The 21,256-nt window shown below is 41.5% G+C and overlaps 1 protein-coding gene and 1 long non-coding RNA gene across 7 annotated transcripts; one reads left to right on the top strand and one right to left on the bottom strand.

Annotated features, from left to right (window-relative positions):
• Nucleotides 1-200: 200 nt before the first annotated feature.
• RECQL (RecQ like helicase) lies at nucleotides 201-14,232 on the bottom strand. Of its 3 annotated transcripts, none has more exons than XM_005480654.4 (15): nucleotides 13,865-14,232; nucleotides 12,837-12,909; nucleotides 11,571-11,768; nucleotides 9,528-9,707; nucleotides 8,914-9,020; nucleotides 7,776-7,974; nucleotides 6,167-6,333; nucleotides 5,730-5,811; nucleotides 4,540-4,688; nucleotides 4,330-4,447; nucleotides 3,565-3,703; nucleotides 2,764-2,855; nucleotides 2,220-2,439; nucleotides 1,031-1,160; nucleotides 201-462 (listed from the first exon to the last, which is right to left on the bottom strand). In XM_005480654.4, the coding sequence occupies exons 2-15, from the start codon at nucleotides 12,850-12,852 to the stop codon at nucleotides 274-276; spliced, it is 1,986 nt and encodes a 661-aa protein (XP_005480711.2). In that variant the 5' UTR covers nucleotides 12,853-12,909; nucleotides 13,865-14,232; the 3' UTR covers nucleotides 201-273. The 3 variants fall into 3 exon arrangements, with proteins under 3 accessions (XP_005480711.2, XP_026653383.2, XP_014127336.2); XM_026797582.2 differs by having other exon boundaries at nucleotides 13,909-14,232; XM_014271861.3 differs by having other exon boundaries at nucleotides 14,154-14,228.
• A 176-nt stretch (nucleotides 14,233-14,408) lies between these two features.
• LOC106629795 (uncharacterized) lies at nucleotides 14,409-20,741 on the top strand. Of its 4 annotated transcripts, none has more exons than XR_003381923.2 (4): nucleotides 14,409-14,560; nucleotides 15,817-15,897; nucleotides 19,421-19,543; nucleotides 19,656-20,736. It is a non-coding gene; the product is annotated as an uncharacterized LOC106629795 (long non-coding RNA). The 4 variants fall into 4 exon arrangements; XR_003381922.2 differs by having other exon boundaries at nucleotides 14,413-14,634; nucleotides 19,656-20,741; XR_003381921.2 differs by having other exon boundaries at nucleotides 14,413-14,630; nucleotides 19,656-20,740.
• The last annotated feature ends 515 nt before the right edge of the window (nucleotides 20,742-21,256 follow it).

Below are 21,256 nucleotides of genomic sequence, written 5' to 3'. Positions count from 1 at the left end.
TTTGTCCCCAGGAGCAGCCCCGCCCCGGTCCCTGTAAGCAGGGCTGGCGAAGCTCCTTTAGTCAGGCGACAGGAACGAGGGCTCTTGGGCCCTTGCCAGGGGGCAGCTTGCAGAAGAGTGTGCCACAGGGCACAGTGCCGCCTTTGGCACTGCTTCGCCTCTTAGAGTCCAGACCACAAACACAACTGAGCTCCAAGAGATAGAGTATAAAAATACATTGCACTGTCCAGGGAGCAGCAACCATGATTAGATCCTAAATGTAGTCTGTGACGCTCAGTCAATAACTACTGGTTGGTCACGTGCACCTTCCTGAAGCTTCGGCTTCTTTGCTTTTAAGTTAGGACTACAGCTGGGCCGTTTATGTTCCTGTGATTTCTTCAGCCCTGAATCTTGGACAGTCTTTGATCCAGCCTGGGCATTTTCTCTGCTTCCTTTTGAATTTGAAGATTGAGATGGTTTCACCTGAAAGATTTAACGAGAGTTCAATTAAAATTGTAGCATTGCTTTCCTGTTTTTTTCATGTTCCCACACAAAAGAGAAGATATTTATGAGGTTATGATATTTAAGATGCACATGCATACATGTATACACACATACATGCACATATACATGTTCTCCATCACATTCCAAACATTTCTGGATGTGGAATCTTGAAATTCTGTGGTAGGAGACTGGCAAGTGCCTACAATTAGAATATTGTTGATATTCTCACATTTCACTGACCATAAAAACTAAGATCAATTTTCAATGCCTTTAAAAATGAAATAATAATGTCAAAATATTGCCAGGAACTTATTGAAATGAAAAGGGTGTGTTAAGTTAAGCATAGAGACTATACTGGGTTTTTTCTGCATTTTTGCTTCTGACATTGTTTGGAAAGCGTGTTGTTTGCACTAGTAACTGAAATGCAATTTGAGGAGGATATAATGATTGCATTACTACAAAACATGTTTTGAGCAGATACCAAATGATTAAATTAAGCTCTAATGGAGAAGATACCTATATGGCAAATCAGAACAGACATAAATACCTTGGAACCACTTTTGCTGTTTGTTATCCCCTCCATGGTGATGACATGTCCCTTGTTTTTCAGCAGCCGGGCTTTGGGTCCCACCTTCAGGTAGGATATTGTGGCAAAGGCTGTGAAGCTGAAATCCTCCCTGCATGGATGAAATCACTGTTACAGGGGAAGGCTGGAGATGGAAGCCAGAATATGCAGGGGGAAAAAATCATAGAATCATTGAGGTGAGAAAAGACCTCCAAAATCATCAAGTCCAACCAGCAACCCAGCACTGTCACTAAACCATGTCCTCAGGTGCCACATCCACATGTGTGAACAGACCCAGGAATGGTGACTCCACCATTGCCCTTCTCAACAGCCCTTTCCATAAGGACAGAGACACATTAAACCTTCTGATGGATGTTCCAGAGAGCAGCCTCATTCTGCTTTATCTATTCAAGTAGACAATCAGGTGACTTAGAGCTACTCCAATACACTCAACAATTACTTTATATAATTCAGTTTGTGGACCTTGACACACACAAAACCACTCAGATGCACACTTGGCAATCTCTTAAAACACATGGAAGAAAATGAGATTTAGCAAAAAAGAAGTAAGTCATCAGCTCATCCCACTAATAATATTAAAAAAGCTGTACAGAGAGATGCAAAGAAAAATTAAGTCAAAATAAAGGAATTAGATATTTGTAGGTATTCTTAAACTTAGAAATTATATGAGAAGACACAACACATAGCACATGGACTTCTTACAGAGGCAGCACTGGTATTAGTTCCACTATGCTTTCTTAAAATTTCTGAGTACCACCTCCCACATTAGCCAGTCTTTCCTGACTTAGACATTGCGTGCACAACCCCATTTGCTCTCCTTATCCATGGAATGTGAAGGAGAGCTGTATGAACTGCAGACTTCTCCAAAATTAATCCTGCTGCAGATTTAAACATTCTACTTGAATGTTTAAGACCCTCAGCTTTTTAAAATTGCACGAGATGCACCATTTCAGCTGTTTCTCTGACTTTAGAAATGGAAATATAGCAATGCGTGAAGGGTTTTTAAGAATAAATTTTATGCATCTGAAATGAAAACAAGAGTACAGAATGTATCCAATAATGTTATACAGAAGTAACAAGAGAGCAAGGAAAATGACTACTAAATGTTAAAAAACCAAAACAAAGAAAACAAAATAGTTATCTCACATACTTCAGATACTGCTGCAGCAGAAAATGAGCAACAATTCTCTCCAGCTCCTCTCGAGGGTGCTTGGGTGGAATAACTTCAGGCACCCTGAATTTGGATACACCTTTCCCAGACCAGGCATCGATTAATTTCAGTGGGGTGAGTTTCTCATTCATGCTGTCAGCTTGCTCAAGGATCTTTATTAGATCCCTGCAGTATCCTGTTACATCCAGCTTCTCACATGCTGCAAGTAAAAGTAAAGGAACATTTAAACAGAAATGTAGTTATACATATTGTTATATGTAGCTATAAATACATATCTTTATATATCTTTTTATATATATCTAATACATATCTATATATCTTTGTGCTATATGTGCAAGGCTTTTTTGTTTTGCTTTTTAACTAACTTGACAACAGTAGGCCACCAAAAACTGATATTCATAACAAAATCTGCACCTTGAAACAGTCAGTAATACAAGCACAGGTCACAAAATTTGTTCAGAGTTTTTCTACACCAGGTATTTCTTTAAATCACCTTTTCCCATGTTCCCTGTCCTTTACCTACCATTCTCTCTGCAGCAGTTATCACACATTCTGTTGCAGTTGGCAGAATCCCACACCTCATCAAAGTGGTGAGCTATGAGCACCCGGCGACACCTGAGGAGCAGAGAGCAGAGGGGGGCTATGGATCCCAGGTGGGTTTATCACACCTGCCTTATGCAGCATGAAATGGCAAAAAAGGTCCTAGGGACAGCTCAGATCTCAGAACAAGCACAAAGAATTATCAGCGGAAAAATCAGAGAACAAATGCAGCAACACCAGTATTCCCTATCAGCTGTGCCAATACTGGTGCAGGCAGTTTGGTTGAAGCACAAGAGTACAATCTGCAGTTTCAAGAGAATGAAAACTGGTAAGAATATGAACTCATGGTTACACTGAGGCCACAAAAGGCTTCACTGGGTTGCACCAGTTTTGGTCCCAGATACACATTTTCCATGAATATTCCAAATATCACAGTGAAGCAGGTGAAGCAATAAACACACCTGGATTCCTATGTGGCCATTAGACACTGTAGCTCATAGCCAAAACCACAGAACTCCAGTATTTCCTCTGACTGGGATCTGAAATCTAAACAGTGTTTGTTGACAGATACTTCACCTCAACACAACCACTTCCAGAATTGTATCCTGAAGCTGGCAAGCTTGCTCCTGTTTTTGTGGGTGGTTTTGTTTGGTGATGGGTTCATTTTGGTTTTCAGGTTTTTTCTTTTGTTGTTTTGTTTTTTTTTTCCCAAATGCCCCCTTAAAAGCCCCCAAAAAATTAGCCCATTTAAAAACTAAGCAACCAAGCCAGCACAGTAACTTACTTGCTCATATTTTGGCAATAAGAGACCATATCATACAGCTTCTCTTGGCCAACATTTTCCATCACCACCATTGAGCTGATTCTGAATATATCTCCAAACCCATAATACAAAATGCAGTCAGCTTTTTGGTCATCTCTACCTGCAATGCATTAAAATGAACAGATAATTACAATTTCAATCAATTGCCTCTCAAGTTCTTTGATAAACTCTTCTCCACATAGATTCATATCTGTCTTTAAAAAAGTAATGAGATTAACAAGATCAAATAACCCCAAAACACTGCAAAACATTTTTGGGGGTGGAGTTTGGCCATAACGGGTATTTAATGCTGCCAAACATTGATCAATCCTTAAAATTCCCTGCTCCAGACTCCTTCTTGTATTTCTGAAATTCATACAATGATTAAACATCATCTAGAGGCAATCTGAGCAAATCACACATCCCAGGTGCTGTACAAAATAAAAAAAAATTAAAATTGTGTATCAAATCTGTGTCATGTTACCCTGGTAAGCCACAGATTTGATAGAAAATCATGTATTTAAAAAGATGCTAGATAGCCAGTTACTCTTTGTTACACTGCAGTAGAGGCCTGGTCATGAATTCAGTTCATATTTAAAGCCTCTTTACAGAGGCAATTTCATTACACCCTTTGAAAACTGTCCCAAAGCCAAGAAACTTTGCACAACTGCCTGGAAAACTGAAGGACAGTTTTGCTGGTGTCATGGATGTCAATGGCAACTTGGCAAAAGCCACCTCCTGCAGTACCTGCACGTCCACTCTCTTGGTAATAGTTTTCCATGGACTTGCTCATAGAGTGATGGATTACAAACCTCACATCAGGTTTATCAATTCCCATGCCAAAAGCAACAGTTGCCACTACCACCTGTGAAAAAGAAAATGATTGAGAAATCATCAAGCTACCAAATCACAATTTGTTTAAATAAGACATAAGTCCATGTAAAGTATTTACTTAACCTGGATTTGATTTGTTGCCCATCCTTTATGAACTTTGGTTTTATATTTAGGATCCATGTTTGCATGGTAAGTCCCTGCCTTGATTCCCAGTTTCTGCAGACTCATAGTAACTTGCTCAGAATCCTTCTGAGAAAAGCAGTAAACAATTCCTGCACAAAAGTGAAAGAGGCCTCATCGTAATGCCTTAAAAAGGCCAAACAATTCCCAGTAGTTAAAAACAATTGTGAAAGTTTTATTAGCTTATGAAATAAGTAAAAAGCATTATACAGTCTTTGTGCATATTTAGTCCATAATATTGGTATTTATGAATGAAAATTCACTTATCAGCTTGGACCTGAAGGCGAAAGAGAAAATGCAGGTGCCAATCCATAGAACCATGGAAGCATACTGTAAATACTCAAGGAGGACAATGTTTATTAAAGCTTTTTAAAGGGGCTATGCCTTATGACATCTATGGCATCTCACCTGAGGTTTCAGTTAAATCTGCCTTTTGTCATTAGTCAGGCTGGGCTAAATCAGGGATCACACACAAAGCCAGATGATTTTGAATCACCTTAGCACAGTTTGTGCTCAGGGAGCTGCTCCTCCCAGCCACAGAGCTCCAACCAGAGACACGGACAGACTGCTGCTCCAGAACCTGGGTTCTGCTGCCTTAGCAAGATGTCTCTCCTCTTTATTTCCACTACAGAGTTTACTGACTGCACAAGTTCAACTTTTACAGTTCTGCTTTTATCTGCAATTCACCCCATAACACCCATTCTAGGCTCTGAGTAACAGATGACTCTTCTGATCAAATATGAAAAAACATGGTAAAGATAGCAAGTATCCTGACACATGGCAGAAAACAATGTGTGATTTAATAACAGAGATCAGCTCTTCTGAGCCTTGCATTTACAATCTTAAACCTTCCTACCATTACCTATGTAACCTTTGTTCTATAGACATCAACATTCCAGTTCAATACTTCGGAAGATACGAGTAAACTGTAAAGACATTTAAACTCTAATGAATGAAGAGAGAAATTATTCAAGGTATGGATCTTACTAAATTTCATTTATTCTAATTCTGCCTTCATCATACATTAAACATCCAGAATTTCTCTACATGCTTCAAGATCATTTGAAAACATCCCAACATCCTTGCAATGATGAAGATTAAGAAGATAATGTGTTTTTTGAGACATTTTTTACCTGACAGTCCTTTGTATCTTCCATTAATGGTCTTAACTATGTCCTCTATGAAATCTTCATTATTTGAAGGCTTATGCCGAACCTCAAAAATACATTAAGCACATGTCAGAGTTCAAGCAGGCAAACAGTCTGCCAAACAACTTTATTTTACTTTCCCCAGTATAATAAACACAACTATTCCAACCTACTAAAAATAATTACCGTATTCTTTTTATGAACAGTCAGATTACAACTCAAAAGTCCATTGAAAAATAAACCCCAAGACAAAGCTGCAAGCTTTCCCCGCCAAGAACAATAAACAAACCCGTGGCGAAAGTGAAAATACAGCACAACAGAATAATTCATAAGAACTTTTTTCCAACAGGTTGAAGCAGTCTGAGCCTGCTGCCTGCCCCTCTCCCTGCAGGAGACAGCACAAACCAGGTAGCAAGACCTACCTCATAGTAAAGGTTGGGCCTGTTGAAGGAAGCAGTAAAGGTAATGCACTTCTGAACATGCAAAATGCTCTGAGCATCCTTTAAAACATGATTGGTAGCTGTTGCTGTCAATCCAATCAAGGGAGTATTGGGAAACTGTCTTTTCAGGATACCAAGAGACTTGTAGTCTAAGCAAGAAAAGAAAAAGGGAAGAGAAAAAGATTTCTCATGCCACAAATGCAAACTTAAAAAAGGCATTCTTGTAGACAGTATTTAATGGGGTAATACTGCAATAAATGTTATTATTGCTAATCTACTACAGAACTAATTTATACATCTAAAGGAAGTAACAGGCAAGTTGCACTTAGCAAAAGAGATGTCTTCTAACTGAGTTTTAAAGACTCTATCACAGAATCATTTGGGTTGGAAGACACCTTAAAGACAATCTTGTTCCAACCCCCTGCCATAAGAGGGGAGATCTTCCACTATCCCAGGTTGCTCAGAGCCCCATCCAACCTGGCCTTGGACACCTCCAGGGATGACGCATCCACAACTTCTCTGGGCAGCCTGTGCCAGTGCCTCACCACCCTCACAGTTCTTCCTAATACCCAGTCTAATCCTACCCTCAATTTCAAGCCCTTCCCCCTTGGCCTCTCACTCCAAGCTCTTGTAAAAATTCCCTCTCCAGTTTCCTTTGAGGCTCCCTCCAGGTACTGAAAGGCTGCAATTATCAGCCACAATTCAGACGGCAAAAATGAATGGAAGTAGAAATTCTTCAAAAGTTAGAAAAATATGTGTGGCATTGTATTAACCAACATTCAGGTTATTTTGAAGGTTTGTTTTTACAAAGATCGTTTGAGTAAACAGAGCTTTTCTAATAAACAAGCAATGCGGAATTTGGATACATAGACCAGAGTGTAATAAGAAAAAATTTAAAGGTTCAGTACTGACAATCACCTGCTGCCTTTGAACAGAAGTGCAGCCAGAGGTACACATCCAAATTCCACACTGCCGGTTGAACCAGCCTGGCTCTTGGCTCAGGCACCACTTCTTAGCAAAACTACTAAGAGTGACTTTACAGTTAATATTGCTTCAAATCAGGTTTTCTTTCATAGACAAAGAAACAGCAAGTGACAATATTGTACAGTCTCCAAGAGAGGAAAAAGACTGAAGCACACTTTCTTTCCCTGTAAGCAAAGGGAATTTGCTTCCACTTATTTTAGAGATGATTAAAATATATCTCATGAATTTACAAAATGCTGTACTTCTTTCATCAGAAGGGCCAGGGAGTGGTGTGCAGAATGACACTTTCATATAGCAGATTAAAGTAACTATAATCCATATTAAAGATGCCAGAAGAAAGCTTTGATTTTATAAAGCCCCAATTAAAAAAAGCAGAATAAGTAATTTTTCAGAATACTGACAGCAAAATCTATGTTGAAATCATCATTTGCATGACCTTAGCTCCTGCATGATTTGTGAATTAAAGTCCTTGAGCTAACACAGGTATGTGTCACACATTAAGAATTCACTTGACACAGGAAGGAAGCAGCTGGCCTTATTTCAGCTCATGACTGCCTGCCTGCCTGCTGCCTGAGCAGCCCTGCAGAGGGATTTCTGAGCAGCATACCAGGCCTGAAGTCGTGGCCCCACTGACTGCAGCAGTGCACCTCATCCACGGCGATGCGAGCCAGGCACCCAGCCTGGTAAGCCTTCTCCAGCTTTGACATGAACATTTTGCTCTTTGCAATCTTCTCTGGGGTCACATAAATGAGCTTCAGCTGGGAATTCTTCTTCAGCATTTCTGTGTGCACCCACTTCACGTGTTCCTGTTCAAAAAAAACCAGACAGCAGGGAGTGACAAACTGGGACAACACACTGGAGTGCTTAGTGCTAAGGCTCTTAGAAGGTGATGAACAACTCATAAGGTGTAATTAACAGGGACTGATAAAGTGTTCCACAGCACTGACCACTATAAGCCTTTGTAGAAGATTACTGTATATGAAATGGTTGTTTTAGTACTTAGAAAATCTGTGCTGAAACTTTGAAGAAGCGAAGAGTTGAATATGCCTTTGCTCCATTGGGTGGTATCAATATTTCCCCAATAAACTGTGATGTAACAAACTTCCCTGTGATACTAAAAGTGTAAAATAATTCCTTGCACACCAGAGCAGTTTTTATTACTGAGTTTTCAGAGCCCTCTGCATCAAAGTAGGCTTCAAGTCTGGCACACTGGATCAAGCCAGACACTTATCAAATCCAGTGTCATGTGCAAGTTAATGATCACAGCCCCCTGCTAGTCAGGAAATTAACTGTAAAAAAGCAACTGTCTAGTAAGAGACTGGGAAATGAGTTGCTTCTGGGCCTCTGGATCAAACAGCTCACCACCCTATAGTAAGAGATAAATAATTATATGTAAAAGCCTGCACTGCTCAACATGGTAAAAGAAGACAAAAATCACCTACTCCAAGTATAGAAACTGAGTAAAAATCAAACCACATCAGCCAAAGGCACTTCACACCCTCTAAACAGCCCCAAGAAATCTATTTATTCCACACATGGTGCTGGTTCCCATGTGTTGTTGTCACTAAAACATGAACACAAGATACTTAAGCACCTTTCCCACATCACAGCACACTCCTGGCCAGATACTGCTGCTAATACAGCATGAGCTGATAAATCTGCCTCATCCATTCAATATTCACAAGTAACTACACAGAGGGGAGACACCAGCACATTCACCACAAAACACAAGAACTTATACACACCTTGCTGCTTGAGGCATTTAACAAAGCTGCAGAGATACCAAGCTGTTCCAAAACCATCAGCTGATCTTCCATGAGAGATATCAAAGGACATATCACCAGTGTGAAACCTGTAACAATCAACCATTTTGCAGTTCAGATGTCACAACTATCTCCTCTAATTCTTTACACTGATGCATCAGTCCTGCTCTGAAGAAACTGCCAAATGTAAGCTCAAGCTTCATACACAGCAGGGGATTCCCCTCCTAGACAGCTGACAAGTGAGTGCCAGACCACACAGGGGTAATTCTTATTAAATGCCCACAACACACACCTCCTCTTAGGATCTAGACCACAAACACAACTTAGCTCTAACAGATAAGAGTATGAAAATATATAAAAGAAAAGCTGGATATCTGTGGCATGAGGTGCTGATTTGTCACAGAACTGAGCAGTGACAGGGAGTGGTAAATTTGGCCTTTGTGAATAAGTCAACTTCCAATGCAACTGAAAGAGTTATTAAAAATAAACCAACCAAACAAAACCCACACCAAATAATGTTCGTTCTCCAAATAACTACAAAAGGGAGAAAATGAATCTATTTCTTTATATTATGTCCTTTTTTTTTCCTTACATACCATCAGAACAGACAGCTGGTAACTGGTAACAAAGGCTCTTCCCACCACCTGTGGGCATGACAAGAAATATATCCTTCCCTGCCATTGCAGCATTTACTGTTTCAAGCTGCAGTGGTCTAAACTTCTGGAGTTTAAATTTGCTCTGCAATGCAGTTTTTATCTTCTCATACCATGGAAAATCTGTTAAGGGGAAAAAAAAACTCAACAAACACATTCCATAAGCAAATTAAAATATTCAATATCTAAATCATCCCTTCTTCTTATAACTGAATCTAGCAGTGACACAATTTTAGATCTGGGAAAGTGTTTAAGGATTCATAATGGCACAGAAAAAGCTCCACACAACCTGAGTCTGGATACACCATATTCTAGGGTGGACCTTTGAAAACTCAAAATGCAAACACAATTCAACTCCAGGCCAAAACTCTCATTGCACGTGAATGTGAACTAATGTGAAAAACTGAAAGCAGATGAACTTCAGAGTGCTAATGAGCATGTTAACTCATTAGTCCAAAATAACTAGAAATTAGAACCCCACCCTGAAGATAAATAAAACCAAACACTGAGCCCTACAGTAGTTACTCACATGCTTCCCTCAAACAAATGCAGCAATTACAAACAGCATAAAGAAGGAGGGATATATTTTTTCCAAATATTCCATCAATAATAAGGATTTATTTAAGAAAATAAAGAGGGAGAAAAGTTGTTTAATCTTCCCCAAAATCACCACCCCAACACGCTTATAATAGGTTTTTCTTTTCTCCAATAAAGACCTAAAGACTGCATTTTTAAAAGATGTAATACTGTAAAAACTTAAATTATGCTTCCTGATAGATAATTTTAGTACTATTAAAACTAAAATGCAGAAGAACTGTGAGAGCTCCAGGTTACACCATGTGCAAAGCAAGAATTAATTCTGGGACTTGAGGTGACATTGCAGAGAAATTTACAAAAAGCGAAGTTAAAATCCAAGGCTCTGTGAAGCCAAGAAAAGTCTCCCACTGGCCTCCACGAGCTTTAAACTGGGAACAAATTTGCTGCTCTTGTTTAATACACACACAGCATCTGACTGCAAAGACAATAATTTTCAAAGCACAGGAGGTGAGAATCAGGCATTGAGCAACACAAACCAAATTATTTGTTCAATAGCATAATTTGCAGTGATAAAGTATCAATATTCTCACTATTCTTACATAGGCATAATACTTCTCAAATACAGATAAATATGGATTCAACTACAAGATTAATTTCATTTTTTAAAATCTAAAAAAAGCTTATATATACAATAGATATAAGTATTTACAAATTGAAAATTAAATTAAAAGGAGAAAAAAACCCCAAAATATCTGGGTCATATGTGGCAAGGCATAACATGGCCAAGAAGCAACAACCATTCAGGACTTCAGCTAATGCCTAACTTGGAACACAGCAGCCCTCACACCACCATGAGGCACTTGCCACTTGCACTAATTCTACAATAATAATGTATTCTAGGTTATTTTTGGCAGTCAGCACCTATCTAATTTGCATTAATTTGGTAAGACAGTGAGGCTACATAACCCATCACAAACACTACCAATGTCCTACCCACTCAAGCAAGAGGAAACACAAAACCAGCAAAAACCAACTCTAAGTCCAAATTTGTCATTATCAAACCCTGACAAATTCCAAAGCAATTTGTTTTAGAACAGAAACAAGGAAAAGTATAGCAGTATAAGCATTTAGTATACAAGTATTGCAATAAAAATTTACTCTGGCATTCTAAGAGCAAATCAGATCAAATTGTGACTTCATAACAAGCAAAGAATTAAAGCAGTTATAACGGGCCACTCTGACAGAACTGATAATTCTGCCCAGAACAACTCAATTAGAGTTTAGGAATGTCCGGTGAGACAAGTACAAATATTACCCCGGCATGTCAGTCAGCTGATTAAAATTAAATAGGACAACATCATTATCCAAACAAAATTCTGTATAAGTGCATTTTACCCTACTGGATTAGTTCACCTTTCTGTTAAAATATTAGACTTTGACTCTGCAAACCTTTTTTGTTCCATTCCTCAGCTGAGGTTTCAGTGTCTTTACTTCCACCTGCCTCCACATCTCCTGAGGACTGTTTTATCAGATTCTTTACTCTCATCTTTTTCTGAAGAAGCTCCTGCTGCTTATCCACAAGTTCCTGGATCTGCATCTCCACTGCTTGCAGCTCATTCTCAATGGACACCAGCATCTCCTCCAGCACTGCAGGGAGAGACAAGGCGAAGGCACAATAGAGACCACAGCCATGTGCTGATGCAGCTTTTAATTGTGTTATCTGTACTCCAGCCAGTGATCAAGCTGTTAAGAAAGGCTTTATTTACACGTGAGAAGCAACATTAGCCCCAGCAAGTTAAACTCCTCTGGAGTTGTAAACAGGGCCATTAGCAACAAGCCCTGTTCATGCACCAAGATCTGTCTCCTCCACAGAACAAAAGGATGTGCTGAGCAGCAGGGTTTGGGTAGAGGGAAAATGTTTTATCCATCCTTCAGATGTGAAAGAAGTGAAGCAAATGCTCCCCAAAAGCTTGAGTCACACAAGTAACTCTCTGGCAGGAATTGCCTCTTTCCATCCCAACATGCATGTGTGAATTGCAGATTGTGTTCTAGAATCCAGTCCCTGGAGTCTAAAAGAATAATTAACACACACACCTGCATGCCAAGCATGTACTCCAGAGCCAGACCAGAAAAGCATCAGAAGGAATTACTTCCTCCCCCACACCCAGAAAACCCAAGAGATTTTGGCCCATCCAGAGCAGACATGGTAATATGGTTATGGAAACAAAAATGTGTGATATGGAAAAAATATCTTCATTTCAAATAGCACAAAATGGTGACAAGTGTCTTCCTAAATGCCCACTGCTACTCAGCAGAAAACAGTTAAGAGTATCTTAAAATATGAAGCATATTTTTAAAATATTGAAAACCAAGTAATTTCCTTGACAAACTTGATTTTCATCCTACAATAGCTTGGGTTGGAAGGGACCTTAAAGCTCATCTCATGCCAACTCCCCTGCCACTGGAGCAAGTTGCTCAGAGCCCCATCCAACCATGCCTTGAACTTCCAGGGATGGGGCATTTTGGTTTAGTTTCACCTAAGACATAAAAAGCTATCCAGTCAAAGAATTTTTTCTTCAAATCTTACGTATAGTAGCACAGATCCCACAAGCTCTTTTATGCATACGTTAAATTAATGTAAATAACATCAGGTGATTGTGTCTTGTTAGCTAAGAGACAGCAAAATGAACATATGGAATATAAATCATGGATTACCTGCAACAGCTGTCATCTTTGGAGATTCAAGAATGTTGTCTTTAGGAGACCTTATTTAACCAAGCAATTGTCACTAAAAAGAAAATGAAATAAATACATTTTAAAATATATATTATAAGTAAACCTTCTCAACTTAGAACAAATTTTCTGCAGGAGATTCTTCATTACCAGAGCTGTTGATGTAACAGTTTAAGCACTGGTTAATTTAATTTGCTCACTAGATGACAACTGCTTTTTCTCTCCTGCAAAATGGATAAACACAAACTCACAACTAATTCCCAAGGCCACAGCTCACCAGGCTTCTAAATGAATCCAAGTGAAGTTCAACCAAGTCATGCATTCCCTGCAAGAGGAATGCTCTAAGGCAGACCACTCACTCACCAAGTGCTCATGGCCATTTTTGATCTCCTCAAAGCTTATTTTACAGAAAAGTCTGGACACATTATATTGTGTCCCTTAGAAAGGCAGCCACCATAACACCTACAGGATCTGTTAGGAGGAAGTGAAAATGCTGTTTGGTTTAGAGAAGGGGATCAATTTTGAATAATCATCAGTGAAATGAACATGAAATTGAATTTATTGGTCATTATTTGAACAACAGTTTTTGTCACATTGCACCTTAATAATACCAAACTCAAGAAATTGATATTTTCTGTTACTCCATCCTGAACTATTTCTTATATGGATGGAAGCAAAGTCCAACGAAAAATGAAAGGGAATAAATTCAACATTACAATAAATACTGGGGGGAAAAAATTCCTCACTACCAGCTAATTCCACCACGACAAGGATCTTCCCACTCCTATAAATGGAAGGAGAAATACATATTAATAACGATGTGTGAACAAAACACTTCCGCATCACCCAGGGCCGGAGCCAGACACCTCTTAATCACCTCCAGAGGCGGCGACTCCACCACCTCCTGGGCAACCTGCTCCAGTGTGGGAATATTCACAGGCGTACAGCGTGAACATTATACAAATACATACAGTGAGCGTATACAGTGCAATATTCCCTGCATCCCTCACCCTCACGCCAGCAGCGGGCACGGCGCTTGCCAGGCCTGAAGCACCTGTTCAGTGGGGCTGCGGGACCGGGCTGGACAGCCGGATGGACGGCAGGAAGGGAAGGCCCCGCTCGGCAGTGCAGGACGGGGCAGGATGGATGGAGGAAGGAAGGGAGTGAGGCCGCCAAGGCGAGCAGGAGCAGCGCCTCGCAGCCGTGTCCTCCCGTGCGTTGGGCTCAGCCGTGGCTCGGGTCGGCCGCTCCCACAGCTGTCCCAAAGGCTCGTGCCGACCGCGCCCCCGCATCCGTTACCTTTTTTCCCTTATCTTCTATCCCTCATCCCCCTCGGCTCCCGCCCCGTGGCCCCGCTCCCACCTGCGCCGCGCGCGCCGGCCCGCCCCTTCCGCCGCCCGCCCTCAGCCACTAGCGCCGCCGCTCCGCCAATCAGCGCCAGCCGCGGGCCGTGGGCGGGGCGGTGCGCCCGCGCGGCCGCGCAAGCCGGCTGCTGATTGACGGCCGACGCGACCAATGGGCGGGCGGCTGTCTTGCTGCGGGGTGCGTGCTTCCGGAAGACATGGCCGGTGCCGGTTCCGGTGCCGGTGCCTTTCCCGCCTGCTCCCCGCTCCCCGCCAGGCGGGAATTGCCCGCAGGGAGGCTCCCCCAGCCCGGGGAGCCCCGGTGTGCCCGACCCTGGGCGGCCCGGAGCTGCCGCTTGCCCGGTGAGAGCGGCTGGCGCTGACTTAGAGAGATAAACCCCCGGAGGGCACGGCCATGGAAACAAATTTTCGCGTGTGTACGGTAGTTCCGTACTCTGTCCTACACACCCCTAGTCCCCCTTTTTTAAATATAATGTTAATAATTTTTTTGCTGTCCCTGGAGAAAACACGAGCCAAGCGCAGCCCCAGGGCAGCAGTGCTGCAGTATGAGGGTGTTTATCTGTGTACAAGTACGTCTCCAGAGGCTCAGAGCTGATAAGGTTATTTTGAAGCAGTTTATGGAACGCTTTGTAAAGAGAGTGAGTTACTCATAACTGCCGAGCCCTGGCTCTCCTGCCCTGGCCCAGAGCTCAGGGATTCGGGATCTCTGCAGGAATTATTCTAAAGGACTGTGCTGCAGCCTGGGATTTATGTGCTGCTGGGATTTATGTGCTCCTTTTTCTTCGTCCTGCTCAGTTTTTATAAGCTCCATGTTTTAGAGCTGTGCACCTCATCCAGCTCTGCGAGCCCAAGCTCTAAAAATAAATTAATCTGTTTCTCGGTCTCAAGGATTTTGATGGTTTTAAAGTAACAGTAACTGGAGGTAACTTTGCAGCTTTAGAATGAAATGACATGAGCAGTAGTTTGATGACTGTTTTGGCTGTTAGGGCTGCAGAGCAGCACACAGACTGTGTTTTGGAGGCCGTGTTCTCTGGTGATGTCAGTCCCTCTACTTGGCATCCCTTCCCCCCAACAGCACCACTTGTCTTGGTCCATGTCACCTTGCTGAGCAAGGCACATTGAAAATGGGACTTCTTCCCTTTGGCTTGGGGCTTTATAAGTCTTGCATTGCTTAATAGCAGCCTGAACATGATCAGTTTATTAATTAGGATATAAAATATCCAGGAGAAATCAGCATTTCCTCTGTGCAAATGAAACCTGTAAGCAATTACGCACTGCTGTGCAGTAAAAAAAATGTGTATCCACCAAGTGAGTGTGTCCAGAGATCCCATGATCACAGTCTGATCCACCAGATGGCCTTTGGAATATTGTGACAATAGTCCTTTACACTGTGGCTGCGGTTCTTGAAGGTATATTTGTGTGTGATTGAAATAAATGTTGTGTCTCCAAATTCTCTTCAGTCCTTATCCTTCTGTTATCCTCAAGTAGTGTTTCTACAAAACCAAAGTCATGTATTCAGACATGCTGCTTGTCACCTGTAGTTTTATTGTGTTCAAGTCTGATGATGAGACTCATCATGGTTTCTGTTTCTCTACAAGCTGGCTGCAGAATTCCCATCAGAAGACATTTTTCTAGTCACAGCTTCCCCAGTGATAAAAGCTGTAACTAATTTCAAGCAGGTAAGAGAGACTTCATTCTTCTTGCAGTAAGAAATGTTCAAAGTTTATTTGTGCAGGTAATTCAGAACCCAGTGGTGAAGATGCTCATGACTTTGAGCTTGTTTTCATATTAGTGTGATTGCAGTGGTGTTAGTAAGACTGACAGGCTATTTTACAATGATCAGTAACTGTGAATATATTCACAACATTCAGGCAAAGGTTAAACCAGGTCCTTACAGGACTGAAGTGTGTTCAGAGTTACTGAAGCTTTATTTCACTGCTTTATTAGTGACTGACCTCTTAGAAGCACTGGAATGGTATCATAGTCTTGTTCATGTTAGAATTTCGGGCAGAAACAGCAAAAAAAGGGATAGCCTTCTGGGGAATTGCTTTGAGCTTTGTCTGCTCCAGCAGCTGCTGATTGAGTGACATCTTTCTTGCTGGTTTGAAAAAGAAAATAAAATGCATGCATGAATTCAGATTTGTGGCTAATAGGGTGAGAACCTGAATCTGAGAGCTCTCTGGGAGATTGTTGGAGTAACACCCAACTACAGAATGCTTTCTGAAAATGCTGAGTGTTCAGCAAAGACATCTGCACACTTGCCTCAGCTATTTCAGTATTGCAAAATGCTGTGTAAAATATACTCTAAGAACCCTGATAAGGAACTTTAATACTTCTAAACTGTGTTGCAAAGGAGAGAACAATTTATCCTCTGTTCTTCATACAACTTAATCACCTTTTAATCCATAACAGCATCCCACCCCATGGCTACAAATGTCTTGAACTGCCTCAAGGGATTGTGTATTAAAAAGAAAGAAGCTTTGCTGATATATTTATATATTGGCATCATTTTTATTTGTTATCAGTCTCAAAATGCCACCACATAAAGAACATGTTTGAAAAGAGAGACATGCTTGAACTCGATCACGTCAGTATGAACAGGACTGATTAATTATTTGATATGGCTGAATATTCAGCCATAGAAATGACACAGTGGAAATCAAAATAGCAATAATTTGTAGGATTGTCTCATATGTAAGTGGCAAAAAGAAAATTTTTAACCAGGTTGGAGGAACTGAGAGGTAGTCTCTGGTTTTTGTGTAAATATTTTTGCAGTGGGTGGCCACAGCTGGCACTCTTGATTCTGGTCCTTCACCTTCCTCCTTCTGGTCCTTCACCTTCCCCAGCTGTTTGTTGTTGTTTTATTTAAGCTTTCCTATGGAGATATTGAAATGGAGCTAGGCTTGGAACAGGAGCTGATTACAATTTCTGCTTGGTTTCAGTTTTTGGCAGCTGAACCTGAAGACTTCTGGAAACCTTGAAAAATATATATGCAAGGGAGGCTACTAAAGCCATTAGTCAATTGGGAAACATCCCCTTTTCCCAACCACACAGAGTGGAGTAATGAATAACATGGACAAAACTACCATGATGTCAATTGTTGTCACTGCCACAGCTGAAGCTGATGATGAGACAATAACTCAAATTTATGATCTGAACTCTTGCTCCTCTCCATTTCCCATAAGTAGATGTATTAAAGTCTTGTTAGAGGACATGGAATTTAAAACAGGAGCGACATGTGTCCATGAAATCAACTGAAGCACATTGAAGGAACTTAATTTTTTATTAAAATTTAATTGGAAAGATAAGATGCCAGCAAAATTACTGGGAAAATGTAATTTTCTTTCTTCCAGAAATATTATTAAATACTTACAGCATAACAGTCCACGTGGTAGATTCCTAAAGGATAATTTCCTTTGCTGCTCTATAGCACCTTCCATTCCAAGTACTGCATGTTTCTTTCATTTACTTTCCTTTTATACCATAAAACTCCCCTGTCACTCACTATATTTTGTTAGGATACAAAACAGCCCACTCAGCAATTGTTTTGCATTCACACCTTGCATTTGAAAGGAGGAAAAAAAAGCTGCAGTACAAAGTGCAGCTGAGGACAGGCAATATAATCTGTTTTACTTGTGTTTCACTCTATGGAAAATAACTGGTACTATTAATGAGGTCAACTGCACTTCATCCTAAGCAAAGATGGCAGAGCTTGAGTGCTTTTAAGAGAGAGAGAAATGAAATTGGATAGATTTAAAATGTGAACACAGGTAAAGGTTAAAGAAATTTTTTTCCCTTTAGTTTTGAAAAATGTTTAGCCTGGAAGATACAATAGACACATGATTTTCTATCTCAGGGAGTGTCACCCTTAAGGCTTACATATCCCAGGATCATAAAGATATAATTGTATATAAGAATATTTCAGTTCAGACATCAAAACTGAGGAGATTGGTGCCATCCCTATGTACTTTATATCTAAATTATCTCCCCTTTATCTAAAGCAAACTCTTACACACTTTTTTCATTTTCTCCTGATTAGTTACAAAGAAATCATGTATTAGATTGATCTAAAGGAGTAATAGTGACATTTTTATAGACAAGTTCCTGCTGACTATTACTTGTTTCCTGAAACCACTGACCTGTGCAGGTGAAAATACAAAGTGTACAAATGATGTAAGTTAATGGGGGCATAGAGGACACTGATTATTGATGGGGGGATGTAGGACACTGACCGTTGCCACCTGTGATTCCATAACTCTCAGAATCTCTGGAGAGCCTGAATTAGGGCCTAAGTGACAGACACAGATCCTCCTGGTAGAAAGGCCAGAATTGCGCTGTTCTCCTTCCCCATATAATTCTCCTGTAATTCTTTATGGGAAATCTTCTTGTAGAATTCTGTGTTATATCCATGAGCAAAGAATGCTCTGTAACTTCCTTCTTTACAATTGGAGCACCTTCCATCCATCTTGCTCTGAGTTTGCAGCATTTGGCATTATTTAAAATGATACCAATCTGGTTTTGTGATCCTTGGGAGGGCCAGCTGCTCTTTATCATACAGAGAGGAAGAGCAATTCAAATGGTTATTCTATCACTCATCCGTAGCTTAGTTTTAGAGGTGCCTCGTTCACCTCATCAGTTCACTTGCTCCTAATTAATTTGCTCAAACCATCAGCAAATTACATCCCTTATTAATAATCTCATAAGTGAGATTTATGGCCAGTATTGCTATCACAATCATGGAGGTAAAAGTGATATCTCTCTTCTGTGGATATTTACCTTGCCTCATCTATTTTACCAGCAGCTTTTATTTTTTCTCAATATTTTTCCCTCATATTTTATAAAATTAATTCAGTATTGACAATGAAAATCATATTCCAGTAACCAGTAGAGTCTCCACAATAAAACAGTACATTAAAATACATACAAATAATGAATTTAATTAGGAAAGGAAAAGAGGCTTGAAACAGAGGCTGGATTTGAAATAATGTATTCTTATATCAGCCTCAGGAGATCTGCCCAACATGGAAGGCCCTGTGTGACCGTGTTCACAGGGGTCCGAGGATGAGGGAAGAGACGAGGATCTGACTCCATGTTTAAGAAAGCTTGGTGCCATGAGGATCTCGCTGTGGGGCTGTTGGGTGGCAGTTCCCTTTGGGAGCTGGAGCTCCTCAGGCCTGATTGTGTCCTCGTCGACGTTTGCAGAAGCCGTGGGACAGCAAGGCAAGAGCGAGCCGCAGGAGCGGCCTCTTCAGGCTCAGGAGTGGAATGGCAAGGCAAGAGCGAGCTTCAGCATTGGCGGCTTGAGCTCAGCAGTGGAGCATCAAGGTAAGAGCAGCAGCTTGGAGCTGAAGTGTGAGGCTTTTGGGCAGCCAAAAGGATCTGTGGGTGACTGGTTGGGGATGTCCCTGTGGGGCTGTTGAGTGGTGGTTCCCTGCAGGCACCAGGTCTGGAGCTCCTCAGGCCTGTGTGTGTCGTCATCCATTGGCAGAAGCCGTGGGACAACGAGGCAAGAGCGGCAGCGTCTTCGAGCTCACGAGTGGAACGGCGAGGCAAGAGCGAGCTCGGAGCTGAAGAGGGACACAAGGGGCCCTCTGGGCAAAGGGCTTTTCCAGGCCAGGGCACCTTCAGCATGCTGCGGCTGGCTTTGCGCGGGGTGACCTCCCTGTGTGCAGGGCTGGTCTTTGCTGTGCTTGGCCTTTTGCCCTTATGCTCCTTTGACTGCCCGGAGAGAGGGGTAACCCTGTAAAGGAGGGTGTGAGCCCCTGTCTCTGCACCACAGGGGGAAACGGAGCTCTCCCAGCCCCCAGCCCAGCTACCCTGTAAGCAGGGCAGGGCTTTTCCCCAGCCCCTGCTATCCGTTCCCTTAGCCAGCTGCTGTCCATCCTTAGTGAGTGATCATGCTCCCAGCCAACTATCCTGTATTTTCACACTGTGTTTATATTTCCTGGAAGTCTGTAATCATCTTCTTATCTTCCCCCTAACATCTTCCTAATGCCAAGCTGCTGTTTTCTTGCTTATCACCTCCCAGTCACACTATCCTTGCACAACATTCCGTCTGCTGCCTTTCTGTTACAAAATTTGATATTTGAGAACGTTTGGAGGAGCCTGCAGCTCCTACATTATTAAGTGAATCTCCCTCCAACTTCAGAAACATTGGCTAAGATTTCTGGCCTAGGTTCAGCTCCTCTCAGAGGTTTTAAGCAGTGTTCTGAAATGAGACTTGTGAAAAAAAAATAAAGCAATGAAGAAGAAAGACCTGGTTCCAGTCTCTTTTTAAAAGTCATTGTTTAAATGTATCAGATATTTACTGGAACAGAGATGGGGATTTTGGGGCAGGTTTTACATGTAATTCCAGATACGAAATTGTGCTGTATTCTGTTACTTGTGTGGATTCCAACAGTGACACTTATACTTCATTGAAATTGAACTTTGTGGGATACAGCACAGTACAGAAGGTGAGGAGAAGGCAGAGCCAATGTACTACACACACCAATCTCAAGTGAGCCTCCTTGCTCTTGCACTATAATACATCATTCTGAAAAGGACTGCATGCATATATGAACATGCTTCAGTGTTTCACTGGCATTTTAGAATCTGTTGTCTTTCTAATATTGGGCAAGATATGATGAAAGATCATTTGTAAAAGATCTGCATACTCATACAATTTTTCTGGTCCAGAATTTTGTTACATCCCATTGATGACCATTCACTACTGGTGTCCCCCAAGGCTGAGCTTTGGGCACAGTCCTGTTTAGTGTCTTTACTGAGGATGGGGATGAGGGGATTGAGACTGCCATTAGGAAATTCACAGACAACACCAAGCTGGGGGTGTGTGTTGATCTGCTGGAGGGTAGGAGCGCTCTGCAGAAGGCCCCAGACAGGCTGGATCTATGGAATTAATCCAATGATTCGAGGTTCAGCAAGACCAAGTGCCGTGTCCTGTACTTTGGCCACAACAATCCCAGGTGGCACTGCAGGCTGGGGACAGGGTGGCTGGACAGGGCCCAGGCAGGAGGGGACCTGGGGATGCTGATTAAC

This window comes from Zonotrichia albicollis, chromosome 4 (assembly GCF_047830755.1).
Source record: "Zonotrichia albicollis isolate bZonAlb1 chromosome 4, bZonAlb1.hap1, whole genome shotgun sequence".
In the NCBI taxonomy this organism is placed as follows: domain Eukaryota; kingdom Metazoa; phylum Chordata; class Aves; order Passeriformes; family Passerellidae; genus Zonotrichia; species Zonotrichia albicollis.
The sequence above is the reverse complement of the archived record's forward strand: the minus strand, read 5'-3'. Positions and strand labels throughout refer to the sequence as shown.